The sequence below is a fragment of the Triticum dicoccoides genome, chromosome 7A, assembly GCF_002162155.2.
Source record: "Triticum dicoccoides isolate Atlit2015 ecotype Zavitan chromosome 7A, WEW_v2.0, whole genome shotgun sequence".
Taxonomy (NCBI): domain Eukaryota; kingdom Viridiplantae; phylum Streptophyta; class Magnoliopsida; order Poales; family Poaceae; genus Triticum; species Triticum dicoccoides.
The window spans coordinates 555,202,246-555,229,711 of NC_041392.1; the positions used below are offsets into that span (position 1 = coordinate 555,202,246).

General features: G+C 47.8%; 3 protein-coding genes across 6 annotated transcripts; 2 read left to right on the forward strand and 1 right to left on the reverse strand.

The window, feature by feature from the left end:
• The first annotated feature begins 952 nt into the window (after positions 1 to 952).
• LOC119332360 (protein argonaute PNH1) lies at positions 953 to 14,019 on the forward strand. 3 transcript variants are annotated; one of them, XM_037605544.1, is made up of 23 exons: positions 953 to 1,126; positions 7,546 to 8,113; positions 8,203 to 8,414; positions 8,517 to 8,663; positions 8,783 to 8,916; positions 9,021 to 9,130; positions 9,303 to 9,409; positions 9,754 to 9,892; positions 10,032 to 10,148; positions 10,461 to 10,568; positions 10,664 to 10,735; positions 10,835 to 10,957; positions 11,065 to 11,224; positions 11,315 to 11,436; positions 11,540 to 11,677; positions 11,767 to 11,909; positions 11,992 to 12,054; positions 12,249 to 12,312; positions 12,388 to 12,523; positions 12,825 to 12,898; positions 13,260 to 13,354; positions 13,457 to 13,503; positions 13,616 to 14,019. In XM_037605544.1, exons 2-23 carry the CDS (start codon positions 7,706 to 7,708, stop codon positions 13,783 to 13,785), a joined length of 2,889 nt encoding a protein of 962 aa, XP_037461441.1. In that variant the 5' UTR covers positions 953 to 1,126; positions 7,546 to 7,705; the 3' UTR covers positions 13,786 to 14,019. The 3 variants fall into 3 exon arrangements, with proteins under 3 accessions (XP_037461441.1, XP_037461442.1, XP_037461443.1); XM_037605545.1 differs by having other exon boundaries at positions 7,623 to 8,113; XM_037605546.1 differs by lacking the exon at positions 953 to 1,126 and having other exon boundaries at positions 5,855 to 8,113; positions 13,457 to 13,488.
• Positions 13,900 to 17,851, reverse strand: LOC119332363 (pentatricopeptide repeat-containing protein At1g31430-like). 2 transcript variants are annotated; one of them, XM_037605548.1, is made up of 3 exons: positions 15,814 to 17,851; positions 15,640 to 15,714; positions 13,900 to 15,442 (listed from the first exon to the last, which is right to left on the reverse strand). In XM_037605548.1, the coding sequence occupies exon 1, from the start codon at positions 17,714 to 17,716 to the stop codon at positions 16,133 to 16,135; it is 1,584 nt and encodes a 527-aa protein (XP_037461445.1). In that variant the 5' UTR covers positions 17,717 to 17,851; the 3' UTR covers positions 13,900 to 15,442; positions 15,640 to 15,714; positions 15,814 to 16,132. The 2 variants fall into 2 exon arrangements, with proteins under 2 accessions (XP_037461445.1, XP_037461444.1); XM_037605547.1 differs by lacking the exon at positions 13,900 to 15,442 and having other exon boundaries at positions 15,444 to 15,714.
• On the forward strand, positions 17,830 to 19,659 carry LOC119332364 (aurachin C monooxygenase/isomerase-like). The gene is made up of 4 exons (XM_037605549.1): positions 17,830 to 18,098; positions 18,202 to 18,527; positions 18,681 to 18,891; positions 18,999 to 19,659. Exons 1-4 carry the CDS (start codon positions 17,853 to 17,855, stop codon positions 19,518 to 19,520), a joined length of 1,305 nt encoding a protein of 434 aa, XP_037461446.1. The 5' UTR covers positions 17,830 to 17,852; the 3' UTR covers positions 19,521 to 19,659.
• The last annotated feature ends 7,807 nt before the right edge of the window (positions 19,660 to 27,466 follow it).

Sequence of the window (27,466 nt, forward strand, 5' to 3'; positions counted from 1 at the left end):
TCAGCTGATACTTCTTGGTCGGAAATTGAAACCCAAAACTGCATCACCGGTCCGCAGGTTCAAACGAAACTCCCCAACCCCAAGCTACAGCTAAATAGCAGTGGTCCAGTGGCTCCCTGCCCGTCAACAGTTTCCCGAGGCTCCATCCACCGTCAGTCAGGTGCTCCACCCCACCGGAACAACAGAAAACGCACCGGCTCGGTGACCGCGCCCGGTCATGTTAAACGCGCGGAAAGCCAGCGCCAAGTTTCTTTTCTCTCCTCTCTCTCGAAAGAAAACGAAAGAGGTGCGTGAGATTTCCCCCTCAGCGCCCCCGTCTCTTTTTCGGGCGGCGGCCGGCGAGCAAGCCGCTTTGTAGCTCTCGGTCCGTCGCGTGCATTTGCATGCGCTGCTTTTCCCCTTGATCGCTTTGCTCGGACCGACGTACGACGTACGACCACGACCCCTCGCCGCCGCGCCGGCCGGCGCACGCCTTGTTTCGAGGCCGCCGCAGGCCGGCGACGGAATGTCTACCCAACACATAATCTGTCCGGGGCAAAAAATGAAAAGAAAACGTTCTCTACACTCAGAGGTCGCCACGCCGTGTTTCTCGTGTTTTCACCGTGCGTAAAAAGCCACGCGGTAAATCAGGAAAACCGTAACGTTCTACGTTCCACCAAAGGCCTCGCCTAAAGACGAGAGGTAAAAGAGAGGGAGAGGCAGATTAGTAATCGCAGGGGTAAAAAGAAGGAAGCGGGCGGGGTGCGTGAAAAGACGGCCGCCGCTTTTGTGTTGTGCGTGCGTGAGCACTGGCTCTGCTTTAGCTCGGGCTAGGCTGCGTGCATGGCATGGCATGGCAATGGCGTGGCCCCCGGCTACTAGCTTTGCTTTGCTTTGCCTTTTAGTTTTGCTTTTCCCGCGGCTTTATATAAGCGCAGCGCCCCTCCGGCGCCTCATGCCACTTTGGACCGGATCTTTGCCTGCCTGCTTATTACTATCCTCTACACTTAGCCGTTGCTCACTGCGACTACCCACCGTTGCCATTGCCAAGGGAGCAGCCGAGAGGAAGCTAGCTTGGATAGCAGCCAGGAGCCGTTCGGATCCCGAGCGCGCTTCCCTGAGGCTTCTATCACCACGCATCGCTCAGGTACGCTACGGTAGCTTCCGGTGGTCGTTGCCTAGCTCACATCCTCTCCTCTCTCTCTCTCTCTCTCTCCATCCATCCTCTGCCGGCCATTAAATGGACGCATGCATGCAGCATGCACGCGATCCACTTCTTCAAACTTGGGCGGAACAACTCATGATTGCGTCGCTTGTAGGCTTCCCGCTCGTCGTCTTCCTCCGACTCTCCTTCTTGCCTCCGCGGTAGGGCGCCCTAGGCTGGCTGATCCTCGGTCCTTTTTCCCTTCCATGAAAGCAGCACAGTAGGCCGTGTTCATCTACTTGTCCTGCCATGCTAGATTGATACTTGATAGCACACCATCGACGACGAAAATTATTCTTGAGCCTGGCAGGTTACATGTGGCTGGCTAGTGAGTGGACACCACGTAGGCGAATGAGTGGGCACCCTATCTCCCGTAGATTTTTTCTGCTACTGCCACTCTTTTTCTAGTCTACCAACTCATGTGAGCGCACTTCATTCCAGCCCCAGGGTGAAAACGGTAGTATTATGAGCAGTAAAGTAAAAAAAACTACATTTCATTTTGCTGCAAAAAACAGCACACGCATGCTGGGGCGAGTGGGCGACAGCGTAGACGAATAGCATCTCCGTTTAGAAAAAGAAATGAGGTCTCAAAGCAAGCAGCTCTCTTTTATCCACGACAGCGGTGAAAAAAACAACCCGGCTAGCTTTCATGGGTCCGTGCCAAAAGCCTCTTCCCGCAGAGCATTTGCGGCCCTTTTCTCTTCCTTTCACCCGTCGACCAGGGTAAAAAAAAGATAGAGCCAGCCAGCTGCTACGCAGTGGAGCTCTGTGGAATGACTCAGCGAGTGGCCCTATCTAGCTATCATCCTACCGGTGGGTGCTTGCCTGCCGGCACGTCGCCCGTCCATCCGTCCGTCCGTCCGTCCGTAGGGAGAATGCCGGCCGGTGTCACCTCACCGGCGCGGTGCGTACGTTCGATCCGATCACCGCGACCGCTCGCCCGGCTCCTTCCTCCGGCAGGGAGGGCGCGGCGGCGGTGGCGCCCCGCCGGGCGACCGACGTGACGGGTAGATTTTACGTGCACGCGTCGCGCTGCCCGTACGGCCGCGGCAGGCGGCCCCACCGCGTGCGTCAGCCACTGTGCTGTGTTGCTTGGCGTGGCTTGATGAAGATGCGCGTGCCGGCTCTGCCGGGCTTGTGCGCGCCGCGGCAGCACGCCTCCCACTTTCATTTTCATGCGTGCAAGCTTTGTGTACGTAGCAGTACCTTTTTTTTTACCCAAATCGGGCGGTTGCGCCAAAGGTGTTCATAACTCGGCCGTCCGTCCGGGGACACTTATCGGGCGAGAGAAACAAACGAAAATAATACTCTCTCAGTCAATTATTTGTCTTAGATTCGTCTAGATACAAATGTATCTAAATCTAAGACACGTAATTTCGGGTGGAAATAAAAGTATTTCAAGACGCGTGATAGATGAGCTGCAGATTTCGGAAGTTTTTGGTCGCTTACGTGTCCCACCACCAAAGGGTAATTGGAACAAAGGAGTGCTGCAAAACTTATAGACATGAAACAACCAAATAATAATAATAAGTGGCTGAGAATTTTAAAATATGAAACTTGATAAAAAAAAATGACATCGATACTCCACAAATCACTCTGCAAAAACAGTCTAGAACTAAATTGAACAAAAGATGCGCCTGAGACTTTTAAAAGAAAATTCACGCGCTTGGCAAACACATTTTAACAAACATGTATGTATGTGTTTTAGGCATTTTTATGGCTTGTGATAGAACTTGAATTGGCTATGTGTTTTAAGACCGCATATGCTCTTGACATATACACATAATGCACAACACAAACACGTTTTCCTGTGCAATATTAAAATGTTGCGGAAACTAAACTGGGGCAAATCCCGCTATCTAGGGCTAAAACCTAGTCTGAAACCCTAGAAAAGAACCGAGAAACATGCTTTTAGGATTTATAGATGGAAGTAGGAATATGATTCTATCATTTAATCTCGACAATGAGTTATTTAACATTAAAAATAATATTTTCTCAAGTCCTAGGCCGAATCAGAGCCTGGCATTTTCTGGCTTGCTTTGCAAAGCCCGTCTGGAAAAACCACCCACTCAATGTTAGGTTTCACGCAAACAAGGCAAATGCTGCGTGCCATATTGAATAATAATACCAAAAGTAGGGTCTCTAGTCGAGGCTATCGACAAATTGGAGATGACCGACACCATGTGAGATCGATCTGCGGTGAGCAAAAGAACCCATCGACATTATACCGGGGAATGAAAAGCCATGGAATGAATACTGAGCCAGCTAGGAATCTAGACAATGTTTCTTGTCATCGCACGACCATGGCGATCAGTTTCATCTAGTCTATCTTGGACCAAACACGGCATCTCTATATAGTTGCTTGTCTTGTTGTCAATATAATTTTTTTCTGAGCCGTATAACACATTTTTTATGGTGTACCGACATTTACATCAAAACAAAGACACAAATACAAATATTTTTGCCGACATGCTAGTACAAATTCGACCGCTGTTGTACACACACACACACACACACACTTATTTAACACAAAAATCAACGGCATCTTCATCTAGCTTCTCTGGGTGGCACACCACAATTATATGTTCGTAGTGACAAACGAGCTATATTCCCCCTTGCGCACGAAAAAAAGTACTCCGTAGTCGTCTATATCTATACAAGTGAAAGAAACCGTTGCTCCGAAAAAGACGGACAAAAACATAAAACCGGACCATTTTCCGTTCCCCCCACTCCACGCGCGCGTGCGTGCATGGCTCCTCCCGTCTCCGTCTCGATCGGGACCAGCACCTATTACCATCCCGCGTGCGCGCGTGCCGCCAGCCTCCGTAGTCTGCGGCGTTCACGCCCGTACGCGCCCCCGCGTGGGCGAACGGCCAAGCGCGCACGCCGACGGGGCCCCGGACCGGACGGCGACCCCTTCCACCCCGGGAGCGCGCGCACGCAGCGCATGGGCTGTCTGTCTCGCCTCCATCCGCTGCCTTTCCCCGCGCCGCTTGGTGGTCGCATGGCTCCGGCGCGGCTCGCACGCCGCGTCGCTGTCCCGCCCACGCCCACGCCCACGCCCGGGGCAAAAGACGCCGGCGATCGGGACGGCACCGTGTGGCCTGTCTCTCTGTCGTTCGTTGGTATCCCTGTTGGCGTGCGTTTTGCCTCGGCTTCGGACCGATCGAGGCCATCTCCGTTCTCGTGATAATACCATGGCACAGTAGCACCCGCATGCCATTCACGTGCGCGCTCCTCTAGGCTCTAGCCATGGTGCTTCCAAAAAATCTTCCTCCCTTCCGTCTCTCGGATGGGAAAGCATGTGTGCATGTGTGCATGCAGGGCCGAGCGAGCATCATGGCCCGTTCCCAGCTTCAACGCCGCCATGATAACTCTCTCTGCCCTCGCCATCAGCGGCGGCAGGACTGCTGCGTACCACACCTGGTGCGCTGCCTGCACCACACCGTCAATGATGGCTTTTCTCCGCTCCCCACCACCTCCGTACGCACGGCGTGGATGTTGCATCGCATCTCCTCCCGCCCGCCGGTCAACTCCTCCATCGAGCCCCGATCGAGCGACGCGACGCCGTAGTGGGCGTCCCCACGCCGCACAATCTGGCGCCGCACCATGCAGATTGTGGGCGCGATCACCACCTGTTCCTGTTTCTGTTTCTGCCTCAGCCTTGCGCCATGCCCGGCATCTCTCCGTGCGACGCGGCACAGCTTTATTGACCAGAACAGGCCTCCACAGAGGAGGAGGGAGACGAGTCTGCGCGGCAAGAGGTGCGTGACAGTGACGAGGAATCTGGCACGGACGCTTCAGCATTAGACCTCGATTAGGGTAACGCCATTACGAGATGGTGTCTGCCCTTAATTAATCACGTAGTACAAGTAGTGCAACGATTTCCACGAGACATTCCAAACGTCTAGTAGTACTGTACCAAGTTGCCGCCATGTCGCTGCTCAATCCGTACGAGTTCCCCTAATAGCTCGATGCCAACGCGTTCCCGCCGATGCATCCATAATCCAAATCCATCGCGGAGACGGCGGCCAGGGAATCTGTTCCGATCCTCCCTCCGGCCGACTCAAAAGAAACTCCGGGGCCCCGGCCGCCGTAGACGTAGTGCATGCCTGCCCTACCAAGGGCATGATGGCGCCTTTCTAGCAAGTATAAGTAATGGAGGAGGCGACGGGCCCAAAACAAAACAAAACGCACTAACGAGGCCATGCCGCAGCAGCCGGGCCGCAGAGGCCTGGCCCTGAACTCTGCACGCAATAGTACTCCCTCCATTCCATAACGTAGTGCTTCCTCTATCCACGTGCTTCAACTTTGACCGTAAATTTAACTACCAAGACCGATTGCGGCGGAAGCAAAAATTATATCAGTGAATTCGTATTCGAAAGAAGTTTTCAATTATATAATTTTTTCTTCCGCCGCAGTTGGTCTCGTTGGTTAAATTTATGGTCAAAATTGGACCTCGGGAAGCGCGGGCGCACTATATTTTGGAACGGAGGGAGTATAGCAAGCAAGCAGCACGCGCACGCAGCCGCTGCCATGCCATGCCATGCGCGCGCAGGCACAGGCACAGCGGCAGCGGCGACGGCGGGGCAGGCTGGCGCGGGGCGGTACGGTGGGTGGGCACTGGGCCAGTTGGTTCGTGCCGCAGCCGCTGCTCCCGCTGCTGCCTCCTCCACTCGCGCGGCCTGTAGCCTCTGGTCGAACGCTCCGCTTTGTCTCCCTCGGAGCGGAACAGGAACGACGTTGAACGCCGAAGGCCGGGCCATGCCTATGTGTGCTCATTCTCCGGCTTGGCTGGGCTGGCGCTGCCGTCGTGCGGCAGTGTTTGGGGCCGTGCGCGTGCCAGAGACGGATGGAGGAATATAGAATGCGTTCGGGCCATGAGGATTGAGGGTTCTATTCTGGAACAGCGGGGCGCCTTCTTCCTTGCTGTCGGGCGGCACGCTGCCAAAGCGTACGCGCGGCCACCGAGGCTGTTGGTGGACGACGTTTGCCGCTGCTTTGTACCACGAGTAGTAGTAGAGTACAGTAGCGCTGGTTGCCTTGTTTGTTTAGGCGCAGCCTAGCGTCAGGTTTACGGTAGTGCCACTCACGGGACCATCACCAGCAACCTGAGAACCCCTTGCTAATCCAACGTCCGTACAGGAATTTCGTTCCACAAGTAGTAGTGGTATGGCTTTCAAACGATTCGGTTAATTCATGTTGCTCGTATGTTAATTTGGTGCCATTTTCAAGTATTCTGTGCAAAAACCATATGAAAGTTGGGGCTGTGTAAGAAAGAAGCACGTCCAGGAGTACAGTGTGAGAGGAGAAATGCTACTCTTACAGGCAATTCACTACGGATTAGAGCCCACAGTTTTTTACAGTATGCGCACCACCGCATCATGCAGCACACGCTCTCACACATGCTCTCCTTTTGAAGGATTATTTACTCTCCCGGTCTTTTTTACCGTGCATATAAGAATTGTCTGAAGTCAAACTTTAGAAAGCTTGATTATATTTATATGAAAAAACATCAACATCTACAAAGCTAAATTTATATAATATGGAAACTAATGTCATGATGCATCTAATGTTGTTGATTTCATATTTGAAATGTTGATATTTTTTTCTATAAACTTGGCCAAAGTTTACAAGGTTTGACTTCAGATAAATATTACATTTTTTGTACCCGGCCTCTGCATCTGGGAGATGCGTACGGCCACTTTATTGATTATTCAACAAAGACACAAAGTGAACTAGTAAAAAGGAGTCGGAGGGAGTATTATATACTACTAACAATAAAGACACAAAGTAGCTCCTCATTCTTTTGTAAATAAACAAACAGTCTACGACCTCCGCTCCTGGGTGCGATGAACAACAATAATAGTAGAGTACAAGGCACTAGCGGCCAGGCGCACGAACATGCGATGCACTTTTCAATGAAAATCCCCATCATCCGACCTCCTCCTCCGATGCCACCATCCATCGGAAGCTCACCTCCCCACTAGAGTATCTCGCGCCCCGATTAATCCATCCACACGGCCCATACCCATGCTACGAATAAATGCTACCGTCTCCTTGCCCCCCGCCCCCCGCCGTTTGCTTTCTACGACGCCTGCCACCTTTGTAAACCCCATCCCGGACGGAGGATGGATTAATTGGAGCGCCGCGCGCCGCACCGCAGAGGATGTAGAGTATCACGGAACGGAACGCGTGCCTGCCTGCGTGCCTGCGACTGTGGCCACAAGAGGTCAAACCTGCTGCTGTTGCCGCATCAGTGCCGTGCCGGTTCTAATGCCTTTCTGTCCCGCGCGCCCCCATTAACCCATCCTCTCTCTTCTCTTCCCTCCTTACCCCGCTCCTCTCCTTCGTTTTTACAGTGGGTGGGTTCTTCTTGCTTTGCTCCTTGCTGCTGATCGCGCAGGCTACTGTGGTCACATTATAAGGCGCCGTGCAGGGGGCGCGCAGGGGGCCGCCCGCTCCGGTCCTGCCAGCGACCGCCTTGTCGGGTAACCAGCGCGTCGCCAGCCGCTTGCTCACATGCTGGAGGTGCTGGAGATGACGCCGCCGCCGCAGCAGCAGCCCCGGCGCCAGCCCAGAGGGGGCGGCGGCGGCGGTGGGAGGAAGCAGCCGCTGCAGAGCAGCGTCGCGCAGCCCAAGGCGGAGCCGCCGCACCCGCCGCCGCCAGAGGGAGCCAAGAGGTGCGGCGGGAAGCGGCGCGGCGGCCGCGGGCGCGCCAGGCCCGCGGAGGAGCCGCGGCCGGCGCCGGGGCCCGTGGCGGCGGTGGCGGCGGCGGCGGCCACGCGCGCCGTCATTGGCCCGCCCGTGCCCGGCAAGGGGCTGTCCTTCTGCCGGCGGCCGGGGTTCGGGACCGTGGGCGCGCGCTGCGTCGTCAAGGCCAACCACTTCCTCGCCGAGATTCCCGACAAGGACCTCACCCAGTACGACGTAAGTGCTCGTTCCCCCCGCCGTTCCCGCTCCCAGAGCGCGGTCGAGATGGAAGAATAAAAATGCTGGCTTTGTTGGCGTCCTTGCAGGTCAAGATCACGCCGGAGGTGACCTCCCGGTGCGTGAACCGGGCCATCATCGCCGAGCTGGTGCGCCTCTACCGGGAGTCCGACCTCGGAATGCGCCTCCCGGCCTACGACGGCCGCAAGAGCCTCTACACCGCGGGCGCCCTCCCGTTCGACGCGCGCGAGTTCGTCGTCCGCCTCACCGACCACGACAGCGGCACCGGCGTGCCCCCACGGTACGCGCCCGCATTTCGACATTTCTTCTCTTGTTACGCCCTCCTTCTTGATGGCAGCCAACTCATGTCTTGCTACTTGCCTGGTCGACGACGGTGCTGCAGCGAGAGGGAGTACAGGGTCGCCATCAAGTTCGCCGCGCGCGCCGACCTCCACCACCTCCGGCAGTTCATCGCCGGCCGGCAGGCCGACGCGCCGCAGGAGGCCGTCCAGGTCCTCGACATCGTCCTCCGGGAGCTCGCCAGCCAGAGGTATTCACTCACTCGGCGCCTGCATTCAAATTAGGACGCACAGCACGCATCATCCATTGCAACTTCATTCAAGCTTATTGGATGGAGCTGAGCTGATGGCGTCTCCTGTGCAATGGCAGGCACGTGGCGATAGGGCGGTCGTTCTACTCGCCGGACATAAGGAAGCCGCAGCGGCTCGGCGACGGCCTGCAGTCGTGGTGCGGCTTCTACCAGAGCCTCCGGCCGACACAGATGGGCCTGTCGCTCAACATCGGTGAGATGAGATGCTCGAACATCTTGTGCCCCCCCATGCATGTGATCTCCTGCCCTGGCCCTGTGCTTGCTGCTCGCTTACACGGTGACTGATGTTGATGCCAGATATGTCGTCCACCGCGTTCATCGAGGCGCTGCCGGTGATCGACTTCGTGGCCCAGATACTAGGGAAGGATGTCATGTCAAGGCCATTGTCGGATGCAAACAGAATTAAGGTAAATCGTCGCTGTGGGGAGCAAGGAATCTGGCATACTACTGCTGCACTGGCCATGTGCCAGATGCTATTTGCTTGCTACTGTATTGGTTACAGACTGTTAGCTGGTTCGTTCATGTCCTTCTGATTGTGCCGCGTTGCCTAACGAAGATATTTTCCTAAATGCCAAGCAGATCAAGAAAGCGTTGCGGGGCGTCAAAGTCGAGGTTACTCACCGGGAAAATGTGAGGCGGAAGTACCGCATTTCGGGGGTGACTGCACAGCCAACTCATGAACTCATGTAAGTTTAGATTGTGCTTCATTCCGTTGCTCCCATGTAGTGCCATTGTTTGGTTAGGGCCGTATGCATCGTTCATGCAGAGGCCGGGGCATTCCCCCTTTTCAAAAAAAAAAAACAAAAACAAAAAAAAAGTGCCATTGTTTGGCAGATGTCTACACCAAGCTTTTCAGCAAGCACAAAGGCCTAATAACACACCCTCTTGATTCCTACCTTAAAATTCAAACCGCGTACTTCAATATATTGATTGGATCTAATCAGTAGATAGAGTGAGCCTAATTATATATACATGGGAGCCTGATTGCTACAAAGTGCCCAACTGTGGTTGATTTTGCTTCTTTTGACAGTTTCCCAATTGACGATCAAATGAATATGAAGTCTGTCGTGGAGTATTTCAAGGAAATGTATGGGTTTACCATTCAGCAATCACATCTTCCTTGCCTTATGGTTGGAAACCAAAAGAAGGCAAACTATCTACCAATGGAGGTAAGCTTGGCAAATCGCAAGTCCTGTTAGCTGGCCAATTTGTATATTGGAGTAATGTTTTTTACTTCCTCGGTACGAATTGTAATGTTAGTATCAGTGTTACATCGGTCGATTGTGTTTTTGTGACTTTTCTTACCAGGCCTGCAAGATTGTTGAGGGTCAGAGATACACAAAGAGGTTGAACGAAAAGCAGATCACATCACTGCTAAAGGTTACATGCCAAAGGCCTAGAGAAAAGGAAATGGATATTCTACAGGTCCAGAGTTTTCTCCTAATCACATGAATAACTGCATATACATTTACATGTTGGGTAGGGTTAGATGTGCTAGGTTTTTGTTCCAACGAAGCTGATGGTCTTGTTAAAACAAGTCCTGTGCATTGCCACACATGCATGCAGCATGCTCATGCTCATTAATTGTCCTATCCTTAAGTGCTTGTTTTTATTTGCCTGTGGTCCAAACTTCCCATGCAATACATGCTAGTACTAGGGTTTTTCTTCATGGAAGAATTTTGCTGATCAATGCTGTTGGTAAATAGAGCTCAGGTGTCTAAATGAATTTGTTTTCAGACAGTTCATCAAAACGGATATGACCAAGATCCTTACGCAAAGGAATTTGGGATCAACATAAGTGAGAAGCTAACATCCGTTGAAGCGCGGGTCCTTCCTGCACCTTGGGTACAATTATGATCGTACAGTGTTATTCTTGTCTATAGTTAGCTGATACTCTTTGTTTTGCTAATAATGCGGACATGGTTTTTTGTGGAGTACAGCTGAAATATCATGATGCTGGAAAGGAAAAGGAGTGCCTGCCACAGGTTGGTCAATGGAACATGGTGAACAAGGTTAGATTCTATTTCTGCAGTAGTTGCACGCCTCATGTCCTATTTATCATGGTGCGGATCACACTTTGTTTACAACTAAAATAAACTCAACTTTTTCAGAAAGTGATCAATGGGGGCAAGGTAAGTCACTGGGCTTGTATAAACTTCTCAAGGAGTGTTCAAGAAACCACTGCACGCGGATTCTGCCAAGAGTTGGCACAAATGTGTCAAATTTCGGGCATGGTAGTGTAACCCTCATTTCTGATAAAAAAATTTTGACATGGCCGAGAGGCCATTGTAAACTTTCGTGCGTAGCATGTTGTTTAGTTTGATCTCTGCTGTTATTGCAGGAATTCAACAGTGAACCTGTGCTTCCAATATATTCAGCTAGACCAGATCAAGTAGCGAAGGCACTAAAGCATGTGTATAATGTTGCACTACACAAACTCAAGGGTAAAGAACTTGAACTTCTTTTGGCCATCCTCCCAGACAATAATGGAGCTTTATATGGTAAGTGCCAATCATGCTAATTACCCCGTGTATTCTCATTTCTTCTGAATTCTCTTATATTGGTTTGAATCATAAACTCTATTTTTGCAGGTGACATCAAGCGTATCTGCGAAACCGATTTGGGCTTGATATCGCAATGTTGCTTAACGAAACATGTTTTTAAGATCAGCAAGCAATATTTGGCAAATGTCTCACTAAAAATCAATGTTAAGGTACTAACTTTATCACCTTATTTACAACAAACATACTGTAGACCAATAATCTAGTAATTTGCTACCATGCTAATTTATGACATGTTGATATGATTAAATTCAGATGGGAGGAAGAAACACCGTGCTCGTGGATGCGCTAAGTTGGAGGATTCCGTTGGTCAGTGACATACCAACTATTATATTTGGTGCAGATGTAACACATCCTGAAACTGGGGAGGACTCTAGTCCATCCATTGCTGCAGTAAGTCTTAGAGACCTGTTCTTCTTATTCCACATCACTCTCCATACATACATATATTATTTGGCCCTTTTCTAATTAGCTGCTTGCAGGTTGTGGCTTCTCAAGACTGGCCGGAAGTTACAAAATATGCTGGATTGGTGTGTGCGCAGGCACACCGACAAGAGCTCATTCAGGACCTTTACAAAACATGGCATGATCCTCAGAGAGGCACCGTAACAGGAGGCATGGTCAGGTATTTATCAAGGAACACTTCTTGAAAACTAGTAAAATAACTTTTTCAATGAGATACTTGATGTGTTTATTTTGCTGTGCAGGGAACTCTTAATATCATTCAGGAAGGCCACGGGACAGAAACCATTGAGGATAATTTTCTATCGGTGAGCTAGTGAAAATGCTATAAGATAATAGATAGTCAAACACAATAATGTTTAGGTTTGGCATCTTTTGTAGAGCGGAGTAAAAAGAACATTTCAAGGCCTTTTTATGTGGCAATTAAACTAGCTTATCTGGTAATTCTATAAATTAACACTATATCTTCCCCGCAATTTTTTTAACACCATCTTTCATCCAGGGATGGCGTTAGTGAAGGCCAATTCTACCAAGTTCTCCTTTATGAGTTGGATGCTATCCGTAAGGTAGGATACACTTGTGTTTTCTAATGTAGATCTTCTAACCACTTCAGACATTTTCTAACAAATGCTTTCTTCTAGGCTTGTGCGTCCCTAGAACCAAATTACCAACCTCCTGTAACGTTTGTGGTGGTTCAAAAGCGTCACCATACAAGACTGTTTGCAAACAATCACAAAGACAGAAGTAGCATGGACAAAAGTGGAAATATTTTACCTGGTAATCATCTAGTCATGGCCTCTATATGTTTGAAGCCATGGGATGTAGTGCACATTATTACGTCCACTAACATATTGTGAACTTTTTAGTATTTAACTGTTTTTTTATATGATACCATTTTTTTATGCTATTATTGAAACTATTAAAACACAATTTGGGTAAGCTAAATATTTTCAGAAAGGAAATTTGGGTATGCTCATTGTAGGATACTGTATTTTTTCCGGTATAGCATACTGTATGTAATATGTGATTCCATTGTCTTGGTAATAATACAAGGACTAATTGCTTGCAAAAATTACAGGAACTGTTGTTGATTCGAAGATATGCCACCCAACGGAGTTTGATTTCTACCTCTGTAGTCACGCTGGAATCCAGGTAAGAATATTGTACTGGTCCCTTGCTGAAGGCTGACATACACTGAATTTGTCGTTGCTCGGGTCCCGTGCCTTGTGGTCAAGCATTTGAATAGACTTGGTGTTCTCTTTTCAACAAAGCTCTCACTGCGCCTAGCTAGTACCTAGCAGAGGAGACATGGTAAAAAGAATAAACTAACTGACAGTATGCTAAAAAATTTAGATCATGTGATGTACAAACACATGAAAACTTCCACTTCTTTTGGAAAAGATTGTACTGTACCTGCAAAAGTGTTGTACTAGAAGTATGGGAATATTTTACCCCAGATTCTCCACCCTCTTGTGATTTGATGAAATGACTGATGTGTGAGTTCTGTTACCAGGGAACAAGTAGGCCAGCTCACTACCATGTCCTCTGGGATGAGAACAACTTCTCGGCAGACGAAATGCAGACGTTGACAAACAACCTTTGCTACACGTACGGCATGATGACTGCTTTGTGTTATGTTTTGTCTCTTGCTCTTCACACCTGGATCTTCTAAGAAGTGACTGATCTGATTCTGTTATGCTGATTTTGCAGTTACGCACGGTGCACGCGCTCCGTTTCCGTCGGTATGTTCTTCCGTGGTAACCGAAGCATTCTTCAGCTTCTCTGTTTATCTGCAAACATTGTAAGTTCTCGTACCTACGTATGTCGCAAATCTGAACCATGGTGTCTTTGTCTTTGCTGCTCCAACAGTCCCACCTGCGTATTACGCGCATCTGGCTGCGTTCCGGGCGCGGTTCTACATGGAGCCGGAGCTGTCGGAGAACCACACGTCGAAGAGCTCCAGTGGGACGAATGGTACCTCGGTGAAGCCTTTGCCCGCTGTGAAAGAGAAGGTGAAGAGGGTGATGTTCTACTGTTGACAGAGGGACTAGTTTTAACTACTCACAGTTATGTGCCTAACACTGTAGAATTTAGCACTAGAGGGTTAGGTTAGCTTTCTCCCGGAAAGGAAGAGAAGAGAAGATCATTTCTGCATTTTGGACCCCTGAAGAATCTCTCGACTACCTCTGTAAAGTATTCAGAAAGCATGTATAATAGTAGTTCTTGCTTGGGTCAGATGTCATCCAGTTCCTGAGCAGCAATGTTTAAACTCACCAGCATAACTGACTTGCATGCTTCTGGCCAGTGCATCTGATATAACTGCTCTGATGCTTTCCCATGACAATAATACGAAAGATCTCAATAGAACATAATCAAAGAGTATAGATGTAAGTTGGAGCTACTACACTTCTCCAAAGCTGGAGTTTGAAATGGACTGGAACAAGGGAGGGGAACGTTTGGTTCTTGGGTACATATGTACCCTATATGGATTTTTTTTTTAGCAATTCAATAAAAAGTCAAAAATCTCTGACAATATTTTTGAAATAAACTTGACCTTCATTGTACTAGTGAGAAAAGTTTCACAAAAGGAAAATTCCTCTTTGACTTCTTTTTGAAAAAGACAAATTTTTGGTCAAAATATCGTGAATAGTGACCTATAATAGCAAATATATTTTGTCTTTTTTGCTGTGAAGTCAACGTTGGTTCTTTTTTGGTGAAAACTTATATACTAGTGCGCAAATAAGTCAAGTTTAATCTAAATATACTTTTGAACTATTTTGACTTTTTGTTTAATTATTTTTAAAAAATATCCCATATAGGGTGTATATACATGCGAGAGCCAAAGGGTATTTCCCCTGGAACAAGAACATATCTAGCGATACTAGCCTAAGGTGGAACTGTACTCCAACGTCGAAATAGCAGCGCTAGTGATCATGAAAAAACATGATTTTTTCTTTGTTTGATAAGGTATGATGTAATAAAGTAACCTGAAAATATTATTCTGAACAATGAGATGTAGGAGTATAACGATAATTTCAGTTAATAGTACCTTCTGGTTTTTATTTATCATATAGTACCTTCTGGGCTACTCCAAGTTTCCTTTTCATAGATGTGAAATTCTATGATATGATAGGTTGGTTTTGCATCATATTTTCAAAAAATATTAAGAACCTTTTTATGCCTATCTGTACTGCTATTTTTAGGGCTGGAACCATAATATGTCCTAGATGTTATCAACGGACTTAACGGGGCTTTCTTTTTTGTACTCATAATTAAGGTTATGCGTAGCTGAAATATCCACACAAAATGAAGGTAATAGGCAGTACTAGCAGGTTACCTCCGTGAGAAAGAAAGCTTATCAGTTTATAGTGTGTCATTCTGATTTTCTTCCACAAGTAGCACCAAAACTATGAAATGAACGCAACTGAAAATGCAAATACAGCCAGAAAACTGCTATATTGTCACCGGCTACAAAGCCTTGATTTTTGCCTCATGTGGTAAACTGAATTCTTGTTTAGTTAATTCACCGAACCCAAACAGTGGCTTGAATTGATATTTTGTAACTAGCGGATGAACTTACAAGAGATATTTTCAAGATGTTGGGAGGCAGCCAACTTATGTGATCTCCTGAACAACGCTCTGAAGATAATGTACTGCATTAGGGTCAATGAAATTCTGGGTGTCGGTCAGTTCAGGCTGAAATCCATCAACAAGTGCAAGCCAAGTATTAGCTAGTCGATTAAACGACCAAAGTCATACGGTCTCATCATAAGATTACAAATGGTCACACTAGAATTTGGTACATTATCGATAGTGTCAAGGTGCATATTAGCCCATAGGTATATTCATCTGCAACAGAAATAGATGAAAGAACCATTGGCTTGGTAACTAACCTTGATTTCTTCGTTTCCAGAAATGTATGTCATTTCATTGCAGGAGTTAAATAAATAGTAATTTCACAAGTCTCGCTGAAAATGTTCAAACAAATTAATAACAGATAGAAGAGATGGCTCGCAAACAAAGCAATAGGAAGAAACAAGCTCCACCAAGTAAACTGTGGATCATACCTGTGATCGGTTCCTGAAAATAAGTACTGATCGTTATCAAGGATCAAATCAACCAACTGCAGAAGACAATGCATTTCAACACCTCTGTTCTGAAAATTTTAGTCCCGGGGTCTCAAGGAGGTAAAAACAGGTGGAATTTTGAGCACCTTTTTAATTGTTAACGAACCGAGTCACCGCAGCTAAATTGACCATAATATTTTGGTTATATCAATGCAATCAACTCAGATCAATGGATCTCTAGGAAAAATTACTCAGACTAATGGATGTTTTAGCCATTCCTATGTTGAAGCACTAGATGTGCAAGTGCTAACTGCCATCTTCAGTATCCCTTCACCTCGATCAAGCTGCGCCCTGCATTTTTCTTGACACTGGGGTGTGCGATCTTGCTCCTTACTCTTACTACATCCTCCCATCGACTTGCAGTTGCATACACATTAGACATGAGCAAATCCACATCAGGAATTTGGTAGCCTCGCTTGCCTATTCGTTTGGTCAGCCTTTCGCTCATCTCGACATTGCCTTGAGCCTTGCAAGCAGTGAGGAGTGCACCAAACAGCGGCATAGCGTCCTTGTCAATTGGTATACCCTTGATCAACTTCTCAGCTTCATCAAGTTGACCAGCACGACCTAAAAGATTGACAAGGCAACCATAATGTTCAACTCTTGGTCGTATCCGATAAACCTCCTTCATAGCACGAAACTGTTTCCGCCCTTCATCAACCAAGCCACCATGGCAACATGCGCTCAGCACCCCAATGAAGGTAACGCTGTCAGGCCTAGCGCTGCTTCTCTCCATATCCTCAAACAATTCGAGGGCTCTACTTGCCTGACCATTTGTGGCCAGGCCGCAGATAATGGCTGTCCAGGCCGTAGTGTCTCTGCCTTCCATTCGTTCAAAGACCTCCACTGACTTCTCTACATGCCCACACTTGGCATACATGTCGATCAATGCGGTGCCAAGAACTGCATCAAGCTTCATCTTCTTACCTTCAGCAAGCTGGTGGATCCACTCACCTTGATCGAGCGCGCCAAGATTGGCACAGCATGTCAGGAGAGTGACAACAGTGAACCTGTCTGGCTCAACTTGATGCATCAGCATGTCTCGAAACAACGACAATGCCTCCACGAAGCATCCATGTTGCGCATACGCGTTGATCATAGCAGTCCACATGATTAGATCCTTCTCTGTGCATTGGTGGAAGAGTAATCTCGCCTTTTCCACCTGTCCGGCCAAGGCATATCCCGACACAAGTATGGTCCAGGAAATGATGTTCCTCGCTGGCATCTGTTCGAACAGCTTCACTGCCTCTTCCAAGCAAGCATTCTTCGTGTACATGTCCAGCAGTGCATTTGCAACTGGGAGGCTGAACCCAGTGACTCCATCCATGTAGGCATGAATTCTCCTTCCTAAGCTCAGGTCACCGGCTCTGGAGCAGGCGGTGAGTGCGGTCAGCAACGTCACCCTGTCGGGTGTGAGGCCGCCCCTTTCCATCTCCTCAGCCAAAGCAACCGCGTCTGTGTTTCGGCCACTCCTGACATAGCACCTGATCATCATATTCCACACGACCAGCGCCCTCTGCGGCATTTCGTCGAACACCTTCCGCGCGACTTCCGGACGGTCCACCGTCGTGTACATGTCCATGAGCGAGCTCGCGGTGTAGGCATCCCACCGGAAACCGGTCTTGAGGGCCGCCGCGTGCGCCTTGCGCCCCTCGACGGGTACCTTGAGGACCCCGATGGCCCTGAGCACGAACGGGTAGGTGAAGCTGTCCGCCACGAGACCGCGTCCGCGGAGGTCGTAGTACACCGCCATGACATCGGCGTGGCTGCCGCGCCTCGCCAGGGTCCTGATCAGCAGGTTGCACTCGCGCAGCGGCATGCCGCGGCGGCGCGCCGTCGCCATCCTGGGCGTGTGGCGGCGACGCGGGACGCGTGGAGGCGCGCGCGGGCCGGCCAAGATGGAATACTACACTTTTAGCCAGGTGCCGTGTAGAGATAGCAGTGAGCGATAAGAGGCCCTCGCGGAGTTGGGAGAAGCGATGGCTCCTGAGATGGGTGGGCGGGTGGCCGTCGTGGTGGGAGGGAGCGTGGCCGGCCTGGCCTGCGCGCACGCGGTGGCGGCGGCGGGGTGGAAGGCGGTGGTGCTGGAGAAGGCGGCGGGCCCGGCGGCCGGAGGCGGCACGGGCGCCGGGCTGGGCCTGGACGCGCAGTCTATGGAGACCCTCGCCCGCTGGATCCCTGGGTGGGGTCTCGACGCGGCCACGCTGCCGCTCGCCGTCGACCTGGTAAGCCCGTCCGTCCTCCCGGCAAATCGCAAGCTTTGCTTCTTCGTTGCGTTCCTTGCGGTGTGGGCATGGGTTGAGCACCCCTGTTGTGCCGCAATCGCAGAACAGGGCAACGGACAGCGAGACGAAGGCGGCGCAGACGCTGACGAGGGACGAGGGGTTCGACTTCCGCGCGGCGCACTGGGGCGAGCTGCACCGGCGGCTTCACGAGGCTCTGCCGGCCGCGGTGACCGTGCACTGGGGCCACCAGTTCCTTTCGTTCGAGGTGTCGGACTCGGACGACGGTGGTGGCAAACGCGGCGGGGTCGTCGCCACGGCTCGCCTGCTCGGAACCGGTGAAACGGTGGAGGTCGCCGGGGATTTGCTGGTCGCGGCGGATGGCTGCACGTCGTCGATCCGCCGGCGCTTCCTCCCTGACCTCAAGCTCAGGTGAGTTACAAATCTCTTCGACACTTATGATCTGACAGCAAATTAGGAGGCAACAAAGAATCTCACGTTTTCAGTAGTTGATCAGCTCGTCTTTAGGACATTATAAGTTCATCACAGACGACACCGTTTCTTGTTTTTGCGGCCAATGTGCAGGTACTCCGGGTACTGCGCATGGCGAGGCGTGTTCGATTTCACCGGGAAGGAAAGCTCTGGCATCATCACCGGCATCCGAAGAGCGTACCCAGAGCTCGGCAGCTGCCTGTACTTCGATCTGGCCGAGAAGACTCACGCCGTGCTCTACGAGTTGCCCGGGAACAGGCTCAACTGGCTGTGGTACATCAACGGCCCAGAGCCAGAGCTCACAGTAATAGCGATCCCTTGTCTGCTTGCCCAGTTGCTAACCATGAGAAACCATTGATGATTTTTTGTCTGACGGACTGGGGGATCGGTCGGGCTGTGGCTAATTAACAGGGGAGCTCGGTGACGATGAAGGTGAGCGACGCCACGCTGGCAGGGATGCAGGAGGACGCCGAGCGCGTCTGGTCGCCGGAGCTGGCGCGGCTGATCAGGGAGACGGCGGAACCCTTCGTGAACGTGATCTACGACGCGGACCCGCTGCCGCGGCTGTCGTGGGCGGGCGGCAGCGTGGCGCTGGTCGGCGACGCGGCGCACCCGACCACCCCGCACGGGCTGCGGAGCACCAACATGTCCGTCCACGACGCCCGCGTGCTCGGGGAGTGCCTCGCGAGGTGGGGGCAGACGCCGCCGCCACGCGCTCTGGCCGAGTACGAGGCCGCGCGGCTGCCGGTCGTGGCGGCGCAGGTGCTGCACGCCCGCAGGCTCGGGCGGCTGAAGCAGGGCCTGCCGGTGGAGGACGGTGACGCCGGGGCTTTCGACGCGTGGGCGGCAACGGCGGAGGATGCTCTGCAGTTGCGGCAGAGGGGCATGCCGTATTTTGGCGGCGCGCCGACTGTTGACGGCGGTAGTTTGTGAGTTACGAATTTTGATGCTGGACTGCCGGTGAATGGACACAAATCTATATCTCATTTGTGTATTTTTTTTCTTTCAAAAGTATGTTTGTATTCAAATCACCAAATAATACAAGGTCCTTGACCGTACAAGCACAGCCTTAGAACCAGAGTAAACCTTCCGAGAAAACCCCAGCAACACAAGAGTCTGCAATCAGAGCCAAGGCAGGTCATCATTTTCAACCACGGTATAATGCCCGCCACGCCCAAAATATATATAGTATTGTTGCCACTAAGGATAAAACGACGAGATTTTGCCATATTGATTGACTTCTTCATGTCTACATTATGTCATTTTACTTATTGCGATACTTTGTTTCTTGTAAACTTATTACCTTGAGATGCATGCTGCATAGCGGTTTTGAAGTGAAGTATTAGTAGTAGATGTAGTTGGATTAATGATCTACTTATCACACACGTAATGTCTATATGAGATTATGCCACTCACATATACCCATCATTTTTAGACCAACCACATAATTCATGCAAATTATTCTTATTCAATTCTCTAAAAAGATTTAAGTGAGGCAATAGAGTCCTGATTTTTTCTACAAAAATATAATTTAACACCGTGCTCTAACATATTGAAGTGGAGGACCATAGCAATTCTATAAACGCCTCTACTCAAATGGATATAAGTGAAGAACAATTGAACATTCTTTTTTTAAAACACAACAAATGAACATTCTAAAAAGTAAGATGAATGTGTGCCTCTATTAATATGTGTGATCAGAAAACAATGATTGTGAAGACCAGCAAATAAAAGCAAATGATGCTCCAAGTAAAACACATATCATGTGAAGAATTAAAATATAGCTCCAAGTAAGATATACCGACATTTTTGAAGACAAAAGAAAAAATGACATCCGAGGCATCCCCAAGCTTAACATCTCGAGTCTTCCTTAGATATTACCTTGGGGTGCCTTGGGCATCCCCAAGCATAGGTTCTTGCCGCTCGTTATTCTCCTCACATCGCTATCTCATCCAAAACTTAAAAACTTCATTCACACAAAATTTAACAGAAACTCGTGAGATAGGTTAGTACATATAAAATAGATCATTCACTCATGTAAAAGACAAGATGCATATTTATTTCCAAGAAATGTCTAATGTATTATATCATTTCCACAATTTATAATACATTGGTGCAGTGGTGCACCACCAGGAGCTAACACGACCAAATGCCCACGACAGCTAATACGTTGGTGCAGTGGTGCACCACCAGGAGCTGCAAGAGATGCTCACCAAAAGACCTAAAGGCAATCATCACACTAGGGCTATGGGAGTTATGGAAACATAGGAACAACGTCATCTTCGATGGAGCTTCAATGTCTCCTCAACGTGTGATCAGTAACATAGCCCGTGAGGGCAGAACCTGGAGAACGGTAGCTCTTCTAAAAGGAGAGTTGGACTTCTTCTTCGGTGGGTTATCAAGGTGGGCTAGTACCGAGTAGCCAGTAAGGTTGTATAGGTGGAGGCTGCATTAGCAGTGATGTAAGATCAGGTCTTTGCATACCTTGGTGGGGGTCTCCTTACCTTTTTCTTCTATCAATATATGATATGCACGCTCTTGCATATTTTAGAAAAAAAATGAACTTTGGAGTCACATAAATATGATTTTCTTCATGTATTGTGGGAATCACAAATATGCCACTATTGCTAAGATTTTAGGCTATGGGGCTAGTTCAACTTCAAGGTAAAAGAAAATCATACGATCTCAACTTGTATGTTGCGTAATCTACGATTAACACAACTGGAAGGATCTAGGGTTTCTCTCCTCCCTATCCCTTGGCGGCTAAGGTAAACTCACTACTGAAATTAGGATCTTTGCCATCAACCAGTTTTTTGCCGTCTGCTACCTGACGGCAAAGGAGGTCTTTGCCATCAGCATACAGAAAACTGACGACAAAGAGTGTGTTTGCCGTCCGCGAGCAGACGACAAAGAGAATAGCCAACCTAATGGCCGTCCCCCCTGACCCCACCCTACTAGCTACGCTCTTTGCCGTCTGCTAGCAGACGGTAAAGAAATTAAACCTAACTAAAAACGGTCGGTCCCGCGCCCCACCCCTCTTTCTCTCTCCCTCACCTCACCCGCGCCACCCCGACCCCCCACCGGCCTGCGCCCCCAACGCCGTTGACCCCCCGCCGCCCCGCCGCTCTCGCCGCCCACTGACGGTGTCCTGTACTTGGGGGTACTCACCACGTCGTCTCCCGACCAGGTGGATCGGGCCGAGGACCCCCATGGCGGTTCACTCATGGGCCACTTCGGGCAGCCCATGCCGCACATGAGGAAGATTCCACAAGGCTTGGTGATCAAGACAAGGAATCCTCTCCACCAACGTATTCGACTAGGACTCTTGTTATCCTAGGCCTCTGGTATATTATATAAGCCAGGGCCAGGCTAGTCGATAGATCATGACATTATTCATCATACCCTAAGGTTTTAGACCACAACATATGATCTCGAGGTAGATCAACTCTGTACTTGATATTCCATCAATATAAACAAGAGCGGGACGTAGGGTCTTACCTCCATTAAGAGGGCCCGAACCTGGGTAAAACATCATCTCCTTCGTTCCTGTTACCGTTGATCCACAGACGCATAGTTCGGGACCCCTTACCCGAGATCTGCCGGTTTTGACACCGACAATGGTGCTTTCATTGAGAGTTTTGCTGTGTGATCGGCAAAAGATCAATGGCTCGCCTGCAAATCAACTACGACAGCAGCATCTTCGTCGCCGGCTAGACTGGTCACCTTGGCTTGACCAAGGACTGTGCCCTGCCTCCAATCATCATGTTCGGACAAGGGCCTTCATCAACATCAACTCCAATCTCTATCATGATCATGAAGGAATCATCCATGGAGCTCGGGGGCTCAACGTCAACATTGCCCTCGGGCGACCGTGTTGTTTTTTTCGAACATCGAACTTGTAACCGCTACCACCACCTCCTTGAGCATCGCTTTGACGATTCCTTCAGTGGAATTGTGCAGAATTGAGTCTACAACAACACTGTAAAATTTCGTCGCGTTCTGATGGAGCAATCTTCGCCAATCTCCGATATACCGGAGCCCTGTCGAATCTGGACGAGTTTGGAGCGTGGTGTCCAACATCTAGCTCGGACGTCCTTTGAAAGATCCAACCGTTGATCGGCTGTGAAATTCCTATATCTACCACCTCTCAAAATTTTAGCTCGATCCGACCGTCCAAACTCCGGGAACCTTCCAATTAGTGCATCACTTTTCGGATATGTTTTCTGCGCGAATATGAATCCGGCCTGAGTTCCTATTGGGATATTAAGGCCTCCTTTTAATAGAGTCTGAAACTGTTGTGGCACATCTTACTAAATTAAATGATATAGCTACCCTGTTCCTAATGATGAGAAAACTCGCTACTATTATATCCTTAAATTATTTCCATTCTCATTAAAGGGTGATGCTAAGATATGGTTTAATTCTCTTGATCCTGGTTGTGTGCGTAGTCCCCAGGATATGATTTACTACTTCTCTGCTAAACATTTCCCCGCTCATAAGAAGCAAGCTGCTTTAAGGGAAATATATAATTTTGTGCAAATTGAAGAAGAGAGTCTCCCACAAGTTTGGGGGAGGCTTCTCCAATTACTTAATGCTTTGCCTGATCATCCTCTCAAGAAAAATGAAATACTTGATATCTTTTATAATGGACTAACTAATGCTTCCAGAGACCACCTGGATAGTTGCGCTGGTTGTGTTTTCAGGGAAAGAACAATTTATCAGGCTGAAATTCTATTGAATAATATGTTCACCAATGAAAATAATTGGACACTTCCTGAACCAACTCCTAAGCCAACTCCGAAGAAAAGGGGTATTCTATTTCTCAGTCCTGAAGATATGCAAGAGGCAAATAAATCTATGAAAGAAAAAGGTATAAAAGCTGAAGATGTTAAGAATTTACCTCCTGTTGAAGAAATACATGGTCTTAATTCATCACCTATTGAAGAAACACACGGTCTTGATAACCCGACACGGGTAGTAAAGGTAAACTCTCTCTATAGATATGATAAAGCTGAAATCCCTCCTGCTAAGTTTGCTAGCCAATGTTTGAATGGATCTGATAACTTTATGGTTAAACAAGAAAACTTCAATGCTTATGTTGGTAGACAATTGAAACATAATGCTTATATGATTGAACACTTGAGTGATTATATGGCTAGTGTTAAAGGTGAACTTAAACTCATTAGTAAACATGCTTCTATGGTCACCACTCAAGTAGAACAAGTGCTTAAAGCTCAGAATGATTTGCTTAATGAATTGAATAGTAAGAATAATGACTTTGCTGTTAGAGTTGCAACTAGAGGAGGTAAAGTAACTCAGGACCTTTGTATCCTGAGGCCCACCCTAAGAGAATTGAGCAGGATTCTTAGAGAAATAACGTTGATGCACCTAGTCCTTCTAAGAGGAAGAAAAAGAAAAAATGATAGGACTTTGCATGCTTCTAGTGAACCTGTTGTAGACACACCTGAGAATCCTAATGATATTTCTATTTCTGATGCTGAAACACAATCTGGTAATGAACATGAACCTAGTGATAATGTTAATGATGATGTTCATATTGATGCTCAACCTAGCAATAATAATGATGTAGAAATTGAACCTGTTGCTGATCTTGATAACCCACAATCAAAGAATCAACATTATGATAAGAGAGACTTTGTTGCTAGGAAGCACGGTAAAGAAAGAGAACCATGGGTTCAGAAACCCATGCATTTTCCTCTTAAACCATCCAAGAAAAAGGATGATGAGGATTTTGAGCGCTTTGCTGAAATGATTAGACCTATCTTTTTGCGTATGCGTATGACGATATGCTTAAAATGAATCTTTATGCTAAGTATATGAAGGATATAGTTACTAATAAGAGAAAAATACCGGAAGCTGAAATTTCCACCATGCTTGCTAATTATACTTTTAAGGGTGGAATACCAAAGAAACTTGGAGATCCAGGAGTACCAACTATACCATGCTCTATTAAAAGAAACTATGTTAAAACTGCTTTATGTGATCTTGGAGCCGGTGTTAGTGTTATGCCTCTCTCTTTATATCGTAGACTTGATTTGAATAAGTTGACATCTACTGAAATATCTTTGCAAATGGCTGACAAATCAACTGCTATACCTGTCGGTATTTGTGAGGATGTGCCTGTTGTGGTTGTAAACGTTACTATTTTAACGGACTTTGTTATTCTTGATATTCCCGAGGACGATAGTATGTCTATTATTCTTGGAAGACCCTTTTTGAATACTGCAGGGGCTGTTATTGATTGCAACAAAGGCAATGCCACTTTTCATGTTAATGGTAATGAGCATAAGGTACACTTTCCGAGGAAACAACCTCAAGTCCATAGTATCAATTCCATTGGAAAAATTTCAACAATCACTATTGGAGGTTTTGAATTTCCTCTTCCTACTGTTAAGAAGAAATATGATATTCTTATTGTTGGGGACATGCATATCCCCGTTGAGGTAACCTAGTGTTATTCCAAATTTCTCCGGTTCTATGTTATTCGGAATGAGTTTGTTAACAAGACTTGATCAACCTTGTTAGTGGATTCCTTTTGAAGAACATGAGATGGATGAAGTTAGAAGGCACAACCTTCTGTACCCTCTTTTTACTTTCTATTATTTATATTAAATAAAGCAAAAATAGTAATTTCTGTCAGTTTTCTGAATTATCCATGCAATAAAAAATACCTCGAAAATAAAAGTTCTCCAAATGCCCTGAAAATTTAATATGATTTTTTAGAATATTTGAGAATATCTGGCACTGAGAACACATCAGGGGGAGCCAACACCTGGCCACGAGAGTCCAGGGCGCGCCCCCTGCCTCGTGGGCCCCTAGTGGCCCCCCTCCACTTATTCCAGCCACCACACACTCCTTCCTCCCCGAAAAAATCACCAACCAGCTCAAGCACGAGTTCTAGCTCATCTTGCTCCCATTTTCGATCTCCTAGCTCAAAGCTCCATTCACAAAACTGCTTTGGGGGATTGTTCTTCGGTATGTGACTCCTCCAATGGTCCAATTAGTTCTTGTTCTAGTGCTTTATTCATTGCAAATTTTTGCTGCTTAGGTGACCCTGTTCTTGAGCTTGCATGTCAAATTTATGTGGTAAAAGTAGTTTTAATGCATGATATGGCCTCTAGGCACTTGTAGGAGTAGTTACTATCAATTTTGTTGAGTTTGGTTCACTTTTATTTTGAAGTTACTAAAAATTTCAGAAATTATTCAGAGGAGGAAATATGTTTAGGAAAATGTACCTAGGTGGTTCTTCAAGGAAGCAAGGACCCAGGCCCGCGATGCGTGAGCCGGACGATGAACCACCGAGGGACGCTCAAGTGCCACCTTGTGAATGGCCGTCAAAAGATTTCATGGTCCAAGCAGGAATCAAGGAGGAATTTGACGCATATGTGCGTAACGCCGATCTTGAGAGCTTCGTGGCAGATAAGTGCCGTCAATACCACTACCTCACTGATTCCTTTGTGAGAAGGTTTGAATTTTCATCATCACGCAATTCTCAAACTGTCCTGTTTAATCTTTATGATAAATCTTATACCATGGACTTAGAAGATTTTAACACTGCTTGGAAACTCTCAAAGTGGGGTAATGTTAGTGAACCTCGCAAATCTGAATATAGAGACTTCCTTGCTAGTATAAATGTGGGGGAATCTAGGGAAATCACGCAAGCTACCATAGGGAGCATTCATTTTCCTGCCATACATTATTTTGCTCTCTTTATAGGTAGATGCATAAATGGTAAGGATAAGGCATGTTACATGTGTGTGCCAGATCTTAGTGTTCTCAAGAGTGATGTATTAGGAGATAGAGAAAACTTGGGGGCCATTGTTGCACGCAGGTTGCATAATAACAAAATTAATGGAGATTTCTTTGGTGGAATTTACGCAACCCGTTTAGCTGATTTTCTTGAGATACCCATACGTGGAGATGATATTGAGTTGCCTCCTGCTTATTTAGATTATAATGCCATGGTTCGTCATCAGTTTGTTGAGAGGAACAATCAGTTCCTCTAGTACCGACTAATCTTTGATATACGACGCACCTATCACGTCGCTCTCCCTGCTCCTGCCTTCTTTGACTTTCAGGCAAAGGGGAGATATGTCATAACCAGGGAGGAGGCGACCGAGTACGAGAGGAGGACGGAGGCAGCTCGCCTCCAAGCTGCAACTCGTCAGGCAATAGCTGATGCATCTCAGTACGACCCCAGCTTCAACTTTGGATATCCACCAGGCCATCCATGGGCATAGACCAACTTAGGCCAAAAGCCTAAGCTTGGGGGAGTACGTATCTCTCATCGACATTACATTCATGTTCACACACTCATGCTAGTTGTCGGTGCTCATACTTTTTCACTCTATCATCCATGATAGTTTATTTCCTTTTTAGTTTTCTTCTTGTGTGCCTTGAAAAACCTTAAGAAAAACCAAAAAATTAGTTGTACCTTTTAGCTAGTTTACTTTCTATGCCTGTAGTAGTAGTAATTAAAAAGAAAACCCAAAAAGATTTCCCATTCTCTTTTGCTTGTTGGGAGCTTTCCCGTGCAAATAGTTTTGTTTCTTTTCTTTCCTTTGGGGGTCGAGAGGAGAAGACCATGATGAAAATGTTGAGTGGCTCTCATATGCATTATTGTTGATCTAACAAAGAGCCCATATTACCTTCTCTTCTCTCTTGAATTGAATGCTTGCAGATTCCAGCTTAGTCCAATGCACGTGCACTATTATTATTATCCACACTATTCGGTCGTGCAAGTGAAAGGCAATAATGATGATTATATGATGAACTTATTGAGATGAGGAAAGCTGGTATGAACTCGACCTCTCTTGTTTTTGTAAATATGATTAGTCCATCGTTCCTGATTCAGCCTA

Excerpts from the sequence above, each read along its gene's own strand:
- LOC119332360 (XM_037605544.1), top strand. The coding sequence starts at position 7,706 with ATGCTGGAGGTGCTGGAGATGACGCCGCCGCCGCAGCAGCAGCCCCGG. Across the intron at positions 10,958-11,064 it reads TGTGTCAAATTTCGGGCATG|GAATTCAACAGTGAACCTGT; the intron begins GTAGTGTAACCC and ends CTGTTATTGCAG. Across the intron at positions 12,899-13,259 it reads GTAGTCACGCTGGAATCCAG|GGAACAAGTAGGCCAGCTCA; the intron begins GTAAGAATATTG and ends TTCTGTTACCAG.
- LOC119332363 (XM_037605548.1), bottom strand. The coding sequence starts at position 17,716 with ATGGCGACGGCGCGCCGCCGCGGCATGCCGCTGCGCGAGTGCAACCTG.
- LOC119332364 (XM_037605549.1), top strand. The coding sequence starts at position 17,853 with ATGGCTCCTGAGATGGGTGGGCGGGTGGCCGTCGTGGTGGGAGGGAGC. Across the intron at positions 18,099-18,201 it reads TGCCGCTCGCCGTCGACCTG|AACAGGGCAACGGACAGCGA; the intron begins GTAAGCCCGTCC and ends CCGCAATCGCAG. Across the intron at positions 18,528-18,680 it reads CTCCCTGACCTCAAGCTCAG|GTACTCCGGGTACTGCGCAT; the intron begins GTGAGTTACAAA and ends GCCAATGTGCAG.